Source organism: Zerene cesonia, chromosome 27 (genome assembly GCF_012273895.1).
Source record: "Zerene cesonia ecotype Mississippi chromosome 27, Zerene_cesonia_1.1, whole genome shotgun sequence".
NCBI classification, from domain to species: domain Eukaryota; kingdom Metazoa; phylum Arthropoda; class Insecta; order Lepidoptera; family Pieridae; genus Zerene; species Zerene cesonia.
The window spans coordinates 2573112-2590291 of record NC_052128.1 but is presented as its reverse complement, the minus strand read 5'-3'; the positions used below and the strand labels follow the sequence as shown (position 1 = coordinate 2590291).

Below are 17180 nucleotides of genomic sequence, written 5' to 3'. Positions count from 1 at the left end.
GTAGGTCTGAGAATCGGCTAACATCTATTTTTTATCCCGATATTCCTACGGGATACGGACTTACGCGGGTGAAACCGCGGGGCGCAGCTAGTTATATATAATTTCTTGAGTCATAAAAATAATTGCGCACTAAGATTCATTTTTTTAAACTACAATTTTTAGGCAATGTATTGATACTCAAATAAAAATGAGAAACTAAGGGATAATCAGATTTTGGTTAAAACTTTATTAAACTTGTGTCTGACTTTAGGAATGATGGCTAGGTCTAGAGAAGGCGTCGGTCGTCTCTAGCACAGGTTTATTTCTAGTCGAGGCGACCGTCGTGTTTGATTTGTGTTGAATCTTTGTATTTTTGCTAAATAATCGATTTTTATTTATTTATTTATTATTTAACTTATCCACCCAGTAAAGCATTACGGAATAATTTAAAATGTCACTTGTACCATGTCAAAAGAGAGGCAATTAGAATACATTTTTGAAATGGTTGTTTAATATAATATTCGACATTTGAAAAATCGTCATTAAACCGGTAAAAAATCATACTAAAGCAAACGCTTTTTGTAGTGTTTTTGCTGATATATCAAGTGTCAAATAATAAGTTCGCAATTCATTTTGCATTGTCGTCTGCGATTGAATACTAATCTCAAAACAAAGGCTGATAAAAAATGCTTTCCTTACATTATGTGTCTAACTCGAGCCGAGGTCGGTGACTGTCAGTCATTTTATAGCATCGTCATCACGCTGTAGGTACGCACTTTACCAGAGCGGGATTTATTTATACATTTATACATTTGTTTCTGGAGAAAATTTAAACAATAAAAAGTCGATTAAGAGAAGAACATTTATCTGTTCTATTCGACAGTCGGGTGTCATATAATAATAACTAAACTCGCGCTTGCGTAAAAGTATTATTATAATAAATAGTATAGGAATAGAAATAGTACAATTACATTAAAATTCCCTACAATTACGAGTGTTTCTAATAGCTGACTTCTAAATAAGTATTATTAATTATCTGTGTGTATTACACGAGAATCGAAAGTTGTAAATTGAATAAAAAAACAGTACCTACATCAAAACTTATTTTTATTTGAATGAGTATCTACCTTCCTTAGTATTTTAGGTTATTGTGTGGTTCACAAGTAAAATTAGCAAGTCTATGGTTATATCATATTTGTTGCTAGTTCAATGAAATACGTACATATAATAGCTAGAGTAATTGCTGTGAAGTCATATCTATCCGTTATATAAGCAGATAAGAAAAAGAATTGTTTATTTTGTTGGTAAAGTTAGACAAAAAGCAACGTCCAGTACGTATCTGTATCGAGGAACATTTTAACTGCATTGAGTTATGACTATTGACCAATATTTCGACATCCAAACAGTAGGATATTTAACAACAATGCATGCAATTACAGATAGCGTATTCTACTCTCCATTTGCTTGGACATAATCTGCTATTCTATCAAACTATTGCATACATTGACGTAGGTACTATAAAAAATTATATGCATAATTGCCTATTAAAAGATCGTTAATGATATAGTTCTCTTCTACAAAAAAGCTCACCGACATTTGTGAGGAAAGGTTCCGAATTTGAAAATGGTAACAAATGGTAACAAATCTACACCATAATCAAACACAAAAAGAATCACGTCAATCGTTTGAAAAACCAAGAAGTTATGGAGTAACAAAGCCAAAAAACATACAGAACCTCCTTCGTTTTTGGTACGTCAGTTGAAAAAATTCAAGAGGTGTATTGTACAAAATATACATTGAAATTAGCACCTTTTTTCGTGACAGTAAGATTCACAGTTTATTCTATCGTTTTGAGCGAGATAGCGAGATTAGTTGTATTCCGTTGGTTAATCTATATATATAAAATTCTCGTGTCACAGTTTTCGTTGCCATACTCCTCCGAAACGGCTTGACCGATTCCTCTGAAATTTGGTAAGCATATTGGGTAGGTCTGAGAATCGGCCAACATCTATTTTTTATCCCGATATTCCTACGGGATACGGACTTACGCGGGTGAAACCGCGGGGCGCAGCTAGTTATTATATATATTCTTCCTACGTAGATACTACCTAAGCAGCTAAAAATTAAGAAATTATAACCATATCTTATAACTGTAAAGCTCCCTACGTCAACCATGTTTTAGGTATCTGTGCGATTAATATATTATTATAACTAGCTACTTATACTGTTGTTATTCCAGAGATGTAATTTTACAGGACTCCCTTTATACACATAGCCAGGTTTTTTTTTTAAATTAGAAAACAAGGTTGAAATCGCGCTTAAGATTTAGTTCGTGCAATTAAATTATTGAAAGAGAATTCTATAGTATTGTGTCTTCTTGGATTTTACAAAATATCGGTTCAACGTCCTCCTACAATTCATTACCGACCTTATATTTTTTATACCATTGATATGGAACAGCACGAGATAAATCGCGCGATGCTAACACGCAAAACCTTACTTATTTACGCTTTAGCCTTTATTATTACAATATAAGCAGATCAATTTGAGGTTATTTTTTGTCACATCTCCTTCCCAATACCACGTAGGCGGTACATATTAATGAGATAACTGTGTATGAAGCTAGAAAAGCTTAATCGATATTTGTAATGGATGATGTGTAACTAGTTGTAGCGTTAGAAATTACGCCATTAGTATAGTATTTAGCTCTCTCTGTTCCCATGAGACTAGCTTTCTTGTCCATTACCATGCAAGTTAATATGAGAATTAGGTTTTTTGATGACTAATACGATGATATTATACGCATTTCTGGTTCCGCGTGAGAATATGCACACAATAGCAACATGTTCAAGCTTTGGGCATCGCTCGTATGTTTAATCGTGTATATATATCGTAAAAGCATATACCTATGTAAATGTAATGTGTATATCTCAAACTAAATTTCAATTAAGACACGTAATAGAATATCGTAAAAAGAATAAACATGAATTATCATTCATAGACATTGAATATTTATATCTCAGGCTACGTTTTTATAAATTGTCGGCATAATATTTAACAACAAAGTTCTCATAAAATTTTGGACAACAGACGCATTAACGAGAAGCATATACACAGAATCCGGATTTTAATATATCACCAAAGTTGAACGTACGGTATCTAAAAGCAACTCCATAAGCGCAACACTGGTACATCTACAAGTTTTGTGACAAAGGTCTCGGGGTCATCGAACTGTTTGGCGGGCGGGCCAGATTTTAAAATGCACCATGGAACGTGGGCATGAGAATGATAAATTCGAAAATACAAAAAAAAAAACGCGCGAAAAGAATGCCAAATGTTTTTCAACTCCGTGTTACGCTTTTATGGCAAGCGCGATAAACGCGAATAAGTTTTAAACGGTAAATCGTTTTGTGTTCAAGTTGGAGGGACGTGGTATAGACAAACATTTTGTAAATGTTTAGGTTGTAGTATAAAATTATAAAAATGGTATGAGAGAAATTAAACTTATTAATTAGATCGATTTTCAAGCTAGATTTTCTTAAACTATCACTGGACATAAATACAATTTTCCTGTGCAATCTTCAACATTTCCGAACTACCACTACCTATTATTATCGTGTCGATCTGCGCACGACTATCAAAACGTTTACCGTACACAAAAAGCGATCCATTTCCCGTTAATCTCGAGATAGGGCTTTAGAAAGGTAAAAGTAAGACAATGCAAGTATGGCAGATTCCACGGCTCGCCCTAGTTCGCTTGGGAGTGTAACTTCCGTTGATAAATCCGGTTTTTTAACGTTTTGTATTTAAACGAACGATGATAACGAATTTAGATTTGTATTTAATATGTTTTAAACTAGTAAACACTCGAGAGTAACAATAATAATTCGGAATTTTAAAGAACATTTAATTAAAAAACTACCAAAAAATACTATAATTATTAATTACTATAATACTAATATTATAAATGCGAAAGTTTGTGAGGATGTGTGTGTATGTTTGTTGCTCTTTCACGCAAAAACTACCGAATCGATTGCAATGAAATTTGGTACATAGACAGCTGGACAACTGAAATAACATATAGGCAACTTTTTATCCCGATATTCCTACAGGATACGGACTTACTCGGGTGAAACCGCGGGACGCAGCTAGTAATATTATATGACTAAACAAAGGCTTTACTGGTCAGCTATATTACTAAGTATATGTCTTAGATTCACCAAATAATCGAACATTTGACGAAGACACATTTCATCCTAGAACTACATAATATGTAATTGACATTTTAACATCAACACTAATATTATAAAAGTGACGTAACTCTTCCTGTCTTTCTTTGTGCCTAAACCAGGGAAGTGATTTTATGAAATTTGGTATAGAGATAGTTTGAGACACCAGAATGGACATAGGAAAAACATTATTATTATTATTTTATGCTGAAAACATCTAGGAACCGGAATTATGTGGAGAAATCTAGTAAGTATTTAATATATCATTAAAACATAGATTTGAAAATTAGTGATAGGTGATTATTATATGAAAGGATTAGTGACTATACTTACAATAATATGACTGCAGGGAGAGTGCTATGTCAGAATCATCTGAAAGAATTAGTCTAATTTTTGATACAATCTACTTACATATTTTACACTAATTAAATTGTTATTTGGCATTTATATATAAAGCTTTTGCACTATTTTCTGTGATATTACTAAATGGCAGGATACTTAAGTATTAATTTTACAATGTTGATAGACGTACATTATTGAGCGTGAGTAAATGTTGTTATTTAAATAGTGCAATTAAACAGTAATTAATTAAAATATTCTATATTCATCATCAACATATCCATCCATCCATAGTATCCATGTTTTTAATTGCTTTTTATTTCAACAAGTAGAATCTATGTATGTGTAATGTTTAAACATAAGCCTCATTATCATTATATGTCAACATTCACATAAACGCATGCATTTCACAGCATTTAAAAAGTGTGATAGAAAATTGTGGACTAATAGCATTGTTAGAAGTACATATAACCAACAACAAGCAAAACAAAATTTTCTTAATGGAAAAACAAAATTAAGCATGTAAATTTCTAAAACACTCACAGCTATAAAAATATCCCCAAGTGGGTAACCCAACAGCTATGGCCCCAACCACAAAGCACATAAACCCAAGTATGACGACCGCCAATGAGTATAGTGTTTTGCCCCTGGCCATGACTGCATGTCTCAGCCAAACTCGTAGAACCTTCTAGAAGGCATCAGGATCTGTACTGATGGAATACAGATGACGCTCCACTCATCTGCGGAGGATATTACAAGTCATAAAATTATATGATAATTTAAACAACATATAGTTTAAAAACCTAAAAGAGCACTCTTCAATGATAGAATCAACTGATGTCTGACTTTCTCATAAGCAGAGTATATGTAAGGATATTATTATATCCTCACATCCTACATGGTATAAAACGATACTCATCAAATTATTGCACTGTCACTGATCTTAAATAAGTGTACAATATACTTAAAAATACTTTACTATTGTGCTATTATTTTTTTTTAGTTTGGTTTTATTATTTTTATTTGAGTTTTATTTGTTACATAACTTTACGTGTTTGTATTCACAAGAACATTTCATTTTAAAAATTTAAGAAAGATGAAATAGAACTTTTTTGAGAAAGTTTTAATTCAAACTTTAATATGTTAACAATGTTTTATATGTAAATGTTTTGATATTGAACTATTGATACAATGGAATGTCTCATGGCTAAAGCTTTTACATTCGATTCCTAATGAAACAAGCATGCCGCACGTCTTGTATGCAAATTTTGCATCAAAACATTTATTAAGTTTTGATAATATTCCAATAAGACCAAGTCATTTCCATTTGAAATCTTACTGGAGTGAATATATTTAACAATTTCTTTCCTTCTATTAAATTGCTTATTCAAGCATGCAATGTTCAATAAGTTAAACTACATTACAGTTATTTAGATATAACTTTTACTCACGTTTGTCGAGGGAGCATTCGCTGTGAAATCACACGCTGTTCAGTCGAGTATGCAACTAACTTCAAAATTTAATTTAGATAACATAACATCTTAATAAAGTGCATTCAAATGCGAGTAACATAACACTTGTTTTCACGTGAATGCACAAGGTTCACTCACTATTTCAAATTACAACGACACACCTTTATGAAAATACCGCTAAAGCCTTAGTTTTGTGACAAACGTTTCATTATTCACCTTTGTTATATTATGCGTAACTCTGGTCACACTACTACGATAAATAATATCACCGAATGCTAACAATATTTAATATTTCATTTGGTTGGTTACACACGAACAATGAATTTAACGGGAATACCTACGGATTCAGTTACAATTGACAACCACTCGCGTCGTGAATTCCTACTGAATGTGATCAGTAAATAAACTGGTTTTTGACTGACAAACCTGGGTTGCCAGCTCTCTAATAAATGATAAATTTCATAAAAAATATATTTAAAAGAGTTTATGATTTAAAGTGAATTTTCCATAAACTAATGGTGCATTTTGCGTACCTAATTCAAAGAAAAATTCGACGTAACATTCGTTTACGTTCCACTGTTCATACATGCGTGATAGTACCTACAGTAAGTTCATGTTATTTCGGAAACCGCTCTTTAAAGAAATTTGAAAGTAATTCAATGATATATCACTAAAAATTAGATATTTTAATTGCTCAAATGAAAAGTTACTTTGATTTAATTTTAATTGAGTAATTACTCTAATTATAATAGATTAGGTGTGTACCTTTAACCTAATAAACATATGGTGCTTGCATATTAATTGTGCACTTTCAACGAAAAACTAAATATCTTAAAATGAAAAATAATGCTGTCATATAAAAAGCGGAAAAAGATTAAAATACAGTTAAAAATAAAATATTGAATACTGTAAATCTCGGGGATTCTAAAATCAGTCTCAGTATTAACTATTATAATAGCGATAAAAAATGAAAACCCACATTGCATCCAAAAGGTAAATAGATGGACGTGATTATGTTTGAGAAGTAAGCCTCTGAAGACAATGTTATTACTTTGTGTTATACTGGTAATCCACTGAGGCTTTATCTGTGATACATATAAAGCGTACTAAATATAGTTATTGTCCGCGACATCGCTCGCGTGGTCAACGAATACAACGAACACTTGTCCTACATATCACATTTTTAATATAGCGCCACCTATCGGAATTTATAAATTCTGAAGTGATTCAAATGCGAATCTCAGTGGATCTTTCATCTTCCTATCGGAATACGACATGTTTCTCCGTAGAAAAAATAACATAAATGACTCCTTCCGAGGTCTAGGTCTAATATCTATCTCCAGACACAAAAATCATAACATAGATTCGCTCCGTCGCGACGCGTGAAAGATACAAACAAGTACACATTTAAATACTAAAAAGTAAGAGTAGCTATCAAGGTAAAAGATAAAACACATTTCCAACGGTGAAAAAATTTTGAAATAGGTCTTGTAGTTCCCGAGACAAACAATCAGACAAACAAAGAAACTCCATCTGTATATTATTGTAAATAATTAAATAATTGATCATACAGATTTTTCTAAATCATGGTATTCCGTTGCCAAAGCTTGGTATGCATATTATGCGGGAGCGGATTATCATCGACATTCGTTTCGTAAAAAATTGTCATAAGGTGAAAAGGTTAACGACATAGATATCTTTATTTTATATATATATATATACTAGTCAGACTTATCGATGCTACATTAAAGTTTCCGTCATGTTATTACTATTCCATAACAATAGTAATCTACATTTAAATGCACATAATATAGTGTGAGACAGAACTTATGAACTTGGACATTTTTGTTTCCTACAGACTACAGTCTAAATACGATAATTATTTTTAGTTACAATTCGCTAGCTGTTGCTCGACTTCGTTATAAATTACCTACCTACTGTCATTTGCTACGAGGTCATACTATTTTAGTCTAGCAGATGGAATACCGAGCTTTTGTATTCCTGACTAAAAATTTAACGATACAGTTATTTTAATTAATAAGCCATTAAAATTTGATTGTTGGTTTGAATACATGTAGTTACGCCAGTTTTTTAGCGAATGGTTTAAATAAAATAGTTAAATAATGCATATTAAATTCGTAGGGACTTGTTTACTTCTGTTATTGTGTAAGATTTTGGATACTGTGTGTTTATAACCTTTTTGTGTTTTCATTCCTATTAAAATATTGTATTTTCATATTTAAATAGCATCGGTCTCCTCTTCTGATTCAAAATTAGTATGTATTTTATTTCTCCGTTAAATATTGTGTTGTTGTGTCTATGCAAAGACTCTTTCAATTAATAAAGTTATACAATTCAAGGTACATAACAGTGATTGTGGTGAACATGGTGACTGCATTTCTAGCCCTGACGAATGTAACAAAAAGTGTGGATGCGACATATATTCAGCGTACGTATCAACAATTATGTAAAAGCTGCTTTTTTATTTGTATTAAAATGAAGTTGTTGTTTTAGTGTGCTATATTACAATGAAACTACAAAAGAATGTGATATAAATGTAAAATTACTTTTGGAAACACTAACTGAAAAATATAATACACAAGGTATGTGAAATTTTGATTAAATAGTGTAGCTTTCCATATAGCATTAAATGAAATTATTTTGTTTTTTCAGAAAGCGTCATTTCGGAGGCAAACAGAGTATTTAATCATGTAATATTATCAGTAATTATATTTGCAGCATGTGCTGGAATATGTGTATGCTCGGCGTGTTTTTATTGCTGTCACATAAATTATATGTAAGAAAATTCGTTTATTTAAATCATTGCATTATGTTATTTGTGATTTCAATAAAAAAATATGGATATTAACTACATTCAAAATTACATACATTATAAAATTGTTTCAGGGATAATCGCTTAAAAAAAGATGTTGATGCATTGGCGGCTAAATTAAAAAGGGAGAACCGCTATAAAAAATTGCCACGGAAATCGCCTCCTCAATCAGGAGAAAGCTGCAATATAATTGTGGATAACGCAGGAGTGTATTGTGTTTAATATATTAATTTAATTTCCATATAGTTTGATAAATATTTTTGCTTAATGTGTCATGTCTTTTATTATCGCCTCCGTAATTTGGATCTGGTTTTGTTGCGGAGTGACCGAAAGCTGTCATTGATAAATAAATCATTCACCTACTTCATTTCAATAGACTTGTATTAACACCAATGTAGGTATAATAAAAAATTGCCATTATGTTACTCTATTATGACACCTGTCACCTAATGACATTTGACAATTGATATTCATATTGAATACAATCATGAAAATTCAATCAATAATCTCATAAAACCTGAAATATGAAGACTATGGGTATTCTCAATGTTTTGAATTAGTAAGGAAGTTAAATAATTTACAATGAAAGTGTTTTTAAATCTTCAAACTTAAATGCTTTATATGTAAGACTTCTTATGAAAGCCTGAATTAGATATATAGTAAGTATGTAATTTTATAAATAAGAAAACATTTCTTTAGATGTCGAATTTATTTAATTTTTCAAATGTTTTTGAGTACATATAAATTAAGTGATAGTTTTTTAAATTTAAATAAATTTTCCTTCATAATTATGGTTTTAGTCTTTTCTTTTTGCAAACTCAACTTTGAATAAAACAGTGGATTTTAATGATTTCTGGGATATTCTTCTTACGTAGTCTTGGAATATTAGTATTATTTTAATATTCTTTCTTTTAGTGTTGGAAGAATGACTGATACAAGTGGCATTGACTACTTGATAACAACTTTAGGAGCTTTTCTGATGTTGGCGTTTGTTTGCTGTCTCTGCTGTTTTTGTATGAAGTTGAGGTAAAATTATTTTGGTATTTAGTAAGTACTATTATTCCATATTGTGTGAAATCATATGAGTGACAAATCACACTAATATTATAAATGTGAAAGTTTGTTTCTTTGTCTGTCACGCTGAAATTACTGAACGGATTTTTATTAAATTTGGCACACAGACAGAGCTGACTTGGGTGATAGGATACTTTCTATCCCGATAAAATGCTCCCTCGGGATAAAATAGGAATCTTAATACCAGGGCTGTGCCGGGACAAGCAACTAGTATAAACTAAGATACTGTGAGGTTGACTTTATGAAAATGTCTTTGAACATACCTTCCAATATTTATCCGTCATAATTACAATATATTATAACATAATAAATATGAAGTTATTATAGTATATGCTTACTAGGACCACTGACAAAGGGATATTTCTTAATACTGTTTTATTTTATCCATTTGAAATAAATTCCAGTGACATGAAAATGAGGAATTATATATTGGAATTAGCAAAGAAAAAGAATGTCAATGTTGATCTAGAAAAACTTAAACCAAGGAATACTTGCCAGTCGCCGCATGCAAATGAAAACTGTACTATTATGATACCAGATGTTGCTATAGTGCTCTGAATGGATTACTATGTTTGCTAGGTAAGTATTACTAGTTCTCTGCCTGTCTTTTCCCCAGTTCCGTTAAAGATAATTCCCATAAGATTTAGATATTTCACTGATGTAAAAAGTAATCTATTTCACTATAACCTCCTCACTGTGAAAGTCACAATAATCCTTCAACATTATTAATTGCTTAGTTGTGACATGAAAAGATAAACGAAGACACTCTTGCAATTAATTGCATTAAATCGTAATTGTAATTTGTAATATTAGTGAGAATCTATTTGATTACTGACCTTCAAGCAAGAATTGGGGTAGTTCTGTATCACCTTTCATCCACATTACAGCTTAATTTGGTCTAGTCTAGTTATAAGAATATGGGACAGTTTAATCTGGAGGCTCTAAGATGTTAAAAAATTGTATGTAAATGTAGCAAAATGTCGTAATTGTAATAGTTATTATATTCAACTGAAAATGATTAACATAGTTTGATGGCAATTTACATAAATTAAAAATGTACTTGAAATTGTGTTTATACAGGGTTTAGTGCTATTGTTAACTGTATTTTGTAGTGATTCCTGTGTCACAAAATATAGGCATGCTCTTTATTGCTATATCCAATATTTTATTAATATATAATTTAATGTTTTTACAGAGCCACAGGTATGTTTGGGTTTCTGGATCTTATTTTTGACCCACACAAGTGAGTAAGCATGTCATGCCAATTGTTTTATTTAACATAAATGATTATGTATATTAAAAGGTTTTCTACTGTCTTATATTTCGAAATGTGTATTGTATATCTTAAATACTGTACCTTACGATATGTCCAAAGAAAGAGCTATTTTAACATCACACTAGAGAGAACGTCAAAAATTCTAAAATAGAAATAAGTAATTGTAACTTTTCTATACTCTATACTCTGTGTGTATAATTACTTTTGAGTAATTTTGTAATTGTCATTCTAAAATATGAACTGAAAACCTACTTTTTCTATTTCATTTGTAGTATATTAAAGTATGTGATTGTGATAAAATAAATATTGATTGTAATATTTCTAAGAAATTTTATTTGTGTATTGATTGGATAGTTTGGATAGCTGTATTGTTTCATTTACAAGAAGTAAAATTTGCGGCCTATAACGAAATAAGTATTGTCTTTTAAAATCTTCAATCCTTTAAGTAAGACTTGCTAAGTAGTTATTGGTGATAGATTCCAAAAATGTAGGTTTTTTGTAGAAACTATACTAAAACAAACTTACTGAATCCTTTCTTACATTATAATTCCATATTGAGTTGGATTTATTGTTATTTTATATTGTATAATATTTAAACTTATATAGGAATTTCAATGTAAAACTGTCTTAGGCACAAAATATAAAGTAAGTGGTATAGTATAAGAATCCACCTGTCATATATTCTTCTATCCTATTATCGGAAATTACAATAACTTTTGGTTCAAGATTTAGAGTTTATTAATTAACAATGTTTATAAGTTTAATATTGTAAAAAGTGAACATAAATACAGAAATGTGCAATTTCTTATATCCAGCGTTTTGGTAGTTTTATCTAAATATTAAAGATACATACTGTTGAGTCCAGTAATAACAACTAATGAAAGTTTAGTATTTGCATAATAAATTATATTATACATTAAGATGCTAGTCATGTCTTGTCCAAATAATCATTATTTATAAAATGATGTCAACGAGTATTATGCTTAAGAGTATTGTCAATATTCTTAGAGAATTAAAGTTTTAGAAACTTCTCACAATTCGTAGTTCCTTAAAATTATCGTTATTAAGCAAGTAGGTGTAGTTAAAATTATAGTGCATTTATCCCATGAAAACTTATAAAACCTTATATTAGGCAAAAATTAGTTAAATATTAACAGCTTATTCAATTAATTTATGTTTATAATATTTATATATCAATCGTTTGATAAAAATTTTAGTAACTCTAATCAAATTGTGTTGTATTGAAGCATTTGCTTCTTAATTTATTTTAAAATAAACATTTGTAGACTTAGTACAAAGATAGTTTTATCATAACAATAGAACATTTAATTTGTCTTGGTCAATAAATTGATGTAGTTGTATTAAGCATTTTCACCTCATGTCAGCCAACCCATCGATAAATTTTTGTAATTAACTCTAGAAAGTTCACAAGCACCTAAATAATAAGTATACATTCTATATTCATATTGATATTATATTAATTTCTTAATACATGTATGTTTTCTTGTATATTATTGCATGGTCTAGAGGATACTTTTGACTATATCATTGCAATAAAAAGTACAGGAATAAAAATTTTAAACTGCCCAAAGATATGCCATTGTTACTTTATAAAACTAGCTCAAGCCATATTCGTAAACAGTGTTACCACTATCCTATTTTTCATGCCATTAATTTTACTTCATCATTATTTTATCTGACTTCAAATAGACGAGTGGGTAGGTAGCGCTTAAAGTAAATATTATACTAATTTGTTTTTTGCTTTTGTGTGGTTTTAAAATTGGTTCAATTTTTTTATAATTTATCAGTGTGTGTGTATCATTTACACTATTGTTCGATAGATCTTATGATGCAATATGTGTAAACCTTTGCAACGATATTATTTTTATATATTGCTCGCGGTGTTTTGTTGATATATTGTGTCAATTCTAGACCATGTATTTACTATGGGGAGAGTATTTATAAATTATGACGTCATTGATAAATGTGTGTATGCTGTGCCTTAGTGTGGCCACGAATGAAATTTTTACGATATATCTAATATTATCTTAATAAGATTTCTATTTTTCCCCTGTATTCAATTTGGTACCTATGTAATGTACGGTAATGATACATTTGCCAAAGTATTGTAAACGATATGCATTTACGGTGTATATTACTAGTCATAGTATTCGTATGCAATTTATAAAAAACTTTTTAAATAATATATATATAGGCATAATAAAATATGGTCACATTATTTAAAAATATTTGTGAAATTGAATCGTATATTAAATTGAAAGTTTTGCATTTCTAAATTTGAAATATAATTTAAACACAAGATTCAATCAAAATAAACTTTAGTTTTTAAAAGCACATAAATTAGGCCGCGAGTAGACAACTTCCTCAATCGAAGTCAATATTATTATAAGTCATTTTAACATATTCTAACGCAAGTCTATCCTAACTTTTTCTGTATACAGTTTTAAAGAATTTTATGAGTTTGAAAGGAATCGAGATCTGAACTTTTAATACTAGTGTTTTTATTTATTTCAAGGTTCAACTAATGGGTGTTCTGTCTCTTTCCTTCTTAAATGGTTGATGCAAGCGCGAGTGTGACAGAGCAGCTTTTAGTTGGATAATTCTGATGAAGTTTTTGAATTTTGAGTAAGGCAATTACTAGGATTAAGTAGTAAAATGTGTACGTGTTCAGCATATTTTTAAATAAACGCCTTTATAAAATCTGGTTGTTTTTTATTGTATTATAAGGAATTTAAAGGCTTGGATTTCGCTTCGAGATTCGTTTTAGGTAAAACAATATTGAAAAATTAAATATTGCTAAATTAATGTATCCGAAAAATATAAGCACTCTTAACATCATCACGAAATATGAATGTCAACATCAACGACTCTAAAAACAATGCAATTGAAAATTTATTGATTGTCTTATTTATCATTCATCCTCTTTTATTAATCCTACATTTGTCGGTAATCGGTTTATCCTAATAAAACGACCCCGTTAATTGTCATATCTATATTCGGAATTACTGATCCGATCATAAAAATATCTTATGTTGAATGTTTCCTTCGCTATTCTGTTTAAACCATTTCAACATTTGAATAAACAATGAATAAATAGGCAACAATTTTGAACTTAAGTATCCATAGAACAAGCTATTTATCATATTCTATCAAAGCCATGTGTTGATGGTATATCATATATATTACAGTATTTATATCATGCTAAAGTTTGAAGTACTTAGGTGTTCGTGCGTGACATGTGGGTCGGATGATAAATCTCCTGTGACGGAGGTCTTCCACAAACACGATAATGGAGGGGATCGTGGTAGGTCCTGATAACATTAACCGTTAGATTCTGTTCGATGCGATCAAGGGAGAAGGGAGTACATGTAGGAATCACTTTATATAAGTGCATACATAAAAAATCAATTTTTGTAAATTTGAGAAAAAATAAATAAATGATTACGTCGCTGCAGTTAATTTACACCTTGGGTTGAAATTAAACAGGGTTATTTACCTTCAATAAAAATAGAGTACATTGTAGCCTATACTCTATGCCTACCCGTATTTTTCAACCTTATTTTTAACACGACGCTCATATTAATTAAAATATTTTCTGTTTTACATTTTTCATATTTACGAAATTTTTTACCGACGTAGTTCTTTTAACCACCTGCAACCCACAGGTTGAACGATTGAACGATGATGAAGTTTATAACTGAGTATGTTCGTGAGGGGTAACCTTAGGAATTACTGATCCGATCATTAAAAGTCATGTGATACTATTAGCTACAGGCGTAGGATATATCTATATGTATCCTACGCATTTCCGTATATACTGGAAACTCATTTTTACAACTTTTCTTTACATCGAAAGTAAACCCCCAAAAAATAAAACCAACTGAATGAATGTTCCCTGATAGTTGGTCATAAAGTCACCATAGTGACTCCGTGACCCCATAACTGTTAAACCGAACATAAATTCGGAACGGTCTATAAGAGGGCCTTGTGACATATTTATGGTCTAGCTTAGTCTATAAAAAAGTGCTAAAGAAAGTTGTTAGTAATGAAAATTACGTCATTCTGAATGTTAAGTTATGAAAATTAATTTGCTATATCAGCTTTTAAATGATCTTAAATTAATAATTGAGGCAATCGTAAAATACGTTCAGATACCTACATAATAAAATTTGTAGTATTGAGACCATAAATAACATAATAGACATTGAAACAGTCTGCTCATCTTTTGTAGGCTTGCTATTTTTGTAATTAACCAGCTATTCGACCCTGATTTCGGACAAAAAATGCCCATGATGTTTAAACGCAGTAAAAAGTAGTCTATATCAGTGTGGTAACACTAACATATATCATCATATATAATATTACCCTTACATCGTAGGTAATTAAAGAATATACTAACACAAGCAAATCGTTACTAATATGCTAGATATTAGTATGGATTGTATAAAGAAGACATTAAATTAACGTATAGGTAGGGTATCTGTACACTTTTTAATTACAAAACGCAATATATTTTACACCTAATAAATATAAACATGCGCTTCGATAATGCACAGAACACTAAAACGCGATTTCCAATTTTAATTGTTTAATTAAAAAGAGCCCAAGTTCGCATTGTAAACGGAGTCGATTGAGTGGCTCGCATTGCTTGGAAATGTTCGCAATGTAATTATGCAGGTACAATGCAACCTAATTGCTTTGACTCTAGAGAGAGCTTCCATTTGAAGAAAGAAGAAAAAATATAGGCTATTTACGTTTTGATGTTATGATTTCTTTATTCTGATTTTAGAGTGCTCAGATTACGTTTTAAAAATGTGTACAACTAAGATGAATGGTATTGAACATTATAGCTCGTAAGGTTAGTAATAGATTATAGAATCTTTCTATTTCCACGAACATTATAGCTGTGATAAAAGATTTGTTTAATATATAATAATTTATATCTTCCTAAAAAATCTTTTGATGTTCAAGAATTTTGTGTGCACATAAATCACGCTTAGTTACCCATTTCTTGTTTTTTGCGATTTTTGCATGTTAAAATACCTATGAAAGTTTCGATCTAATAACAAACTATCCAACAATTGGTGTATTGTAAATAGAGCCGCCTACATAGCTTTGATATTACTAAAAGCCTTTTCAATCACTCCTACAGAGGAAAACCAATGAATTAGCTCGTGTGGGGAATATAGCGTAGGCCGTAAAGTAAGCAATATTCCTCTCTCATTCATTAAGAATCACGAAATGGGCATTGGAGTTGTGACATTCCGAATGATATATTACTTATGGTATGAATGGTTCCGAATGGTTGATATGTCCCCTGATAGAGTACATTTTTCCCTGGAACTTTAATACTGCACTTTTTTTTTATTTTTGATATGGCAAAGAATGGGTAAAGATTATTTTGTCAGTTGTAATTATTTTGTCAAATTTTTGATTTCCCATGTGACAGTGATTTCACTCAGGGGTGTGTATGGTGATTATTTAGTAGTAGTCAACCCCAGTATATCCCCAGGTTACAACCTACGAAACTGACCAATAAAAATAGGCATGTATATCCACATATTAAATATAAATATTTCATCTGCGCCAAAAGCTCGCGCGGTTAAAATATTTTCAGTTCATTCTATTTCACTTTTAGAACCGTAAATAAATAATTATCTAATCTCTATGCTCTACTAAATTTAGCTTGTCTAGTCGTATTGATTTTTATCAATAGAAACACTTTAAATATATAATCTATGTCAATTAATAAGTCTTTTTCCATACGTTTTTTTAAAGATTTCAGCAAGAAAACAATATTACAAACAATATTTTGTATGTGGTAGTCGAGCACGCTTCGGCACGAATTGGGCCAGCTCGCACCGGGGAAGTTCACACCCCCACAGAAGACCGGCGTGAAACAGCATTCTGCTGTGTTTCGTTCGGTGAGTCGGGGAGCCGGAGGCCCATATCCTTTT

General features: G+C 30.6%; 2 protein-coding genes across 3 annotated transcripts in view; one reads left to right on the top strand and one right to left on the bottom strand.

Annotated features, from left to right (window-relative positions):
- LOC119837311 overlaps positions 1-6420 on the bottom strand; it is a 36700-nt gene extending 30280 nt beyond the window's left edge. The window contains exons 1-3 of one of the 2 annotated variants that reach the window (XM_038362830.1): positions 5999-6420; positions 5091-5287; positions 4542-4580 (exon numbers count right to left, since the gene is read on the bottom strand). In XM_038362830.1, coding sequence (XP_038218758.1) covers positions 4542-4580; positions 5091-5202 — 151 coding nt within the window. In that variant the 5' untranslated portion in view covers positions 5203-5287; positions 5999-6420. The remainder of the gene's footprint in view (positions 1-4541; positions 4581-5090; positions 5288-5998) is intronic. The other variant, XM_038362831.1, reaches the window with a different exon arrangement.
- A 1557-nt stretch (positions 6421-7977) lies between these two features.
- Positions 7978-13923, top strand: LOC119837475. Its single transcript, XM_038363068.1, has 9 exons — positions 7978-8185; positions 8267-8295; positions 8380-8468; positions 8534-8622; positions 8693-8816; positions 8927-9511; positions 9768-9878; positions 10331-10505; positions 11122-13923. The coding sequence occupies exons 1-6, from the start codon at positions 8143-8145 to the stop codon at positions 9072-9074; spliced, it is 522 nt and encodes a 173-aa protein (XP_038218996.1). The 5' UTR covers positions 7978-8142; the 3' UTR covers positions 9075-9511; positions 9768-9878; positions 10331-10505; positions 11122-13923.
- The last annotated feature ends 3257 nt before the right edge of the window (positions 13924-17180 follow it).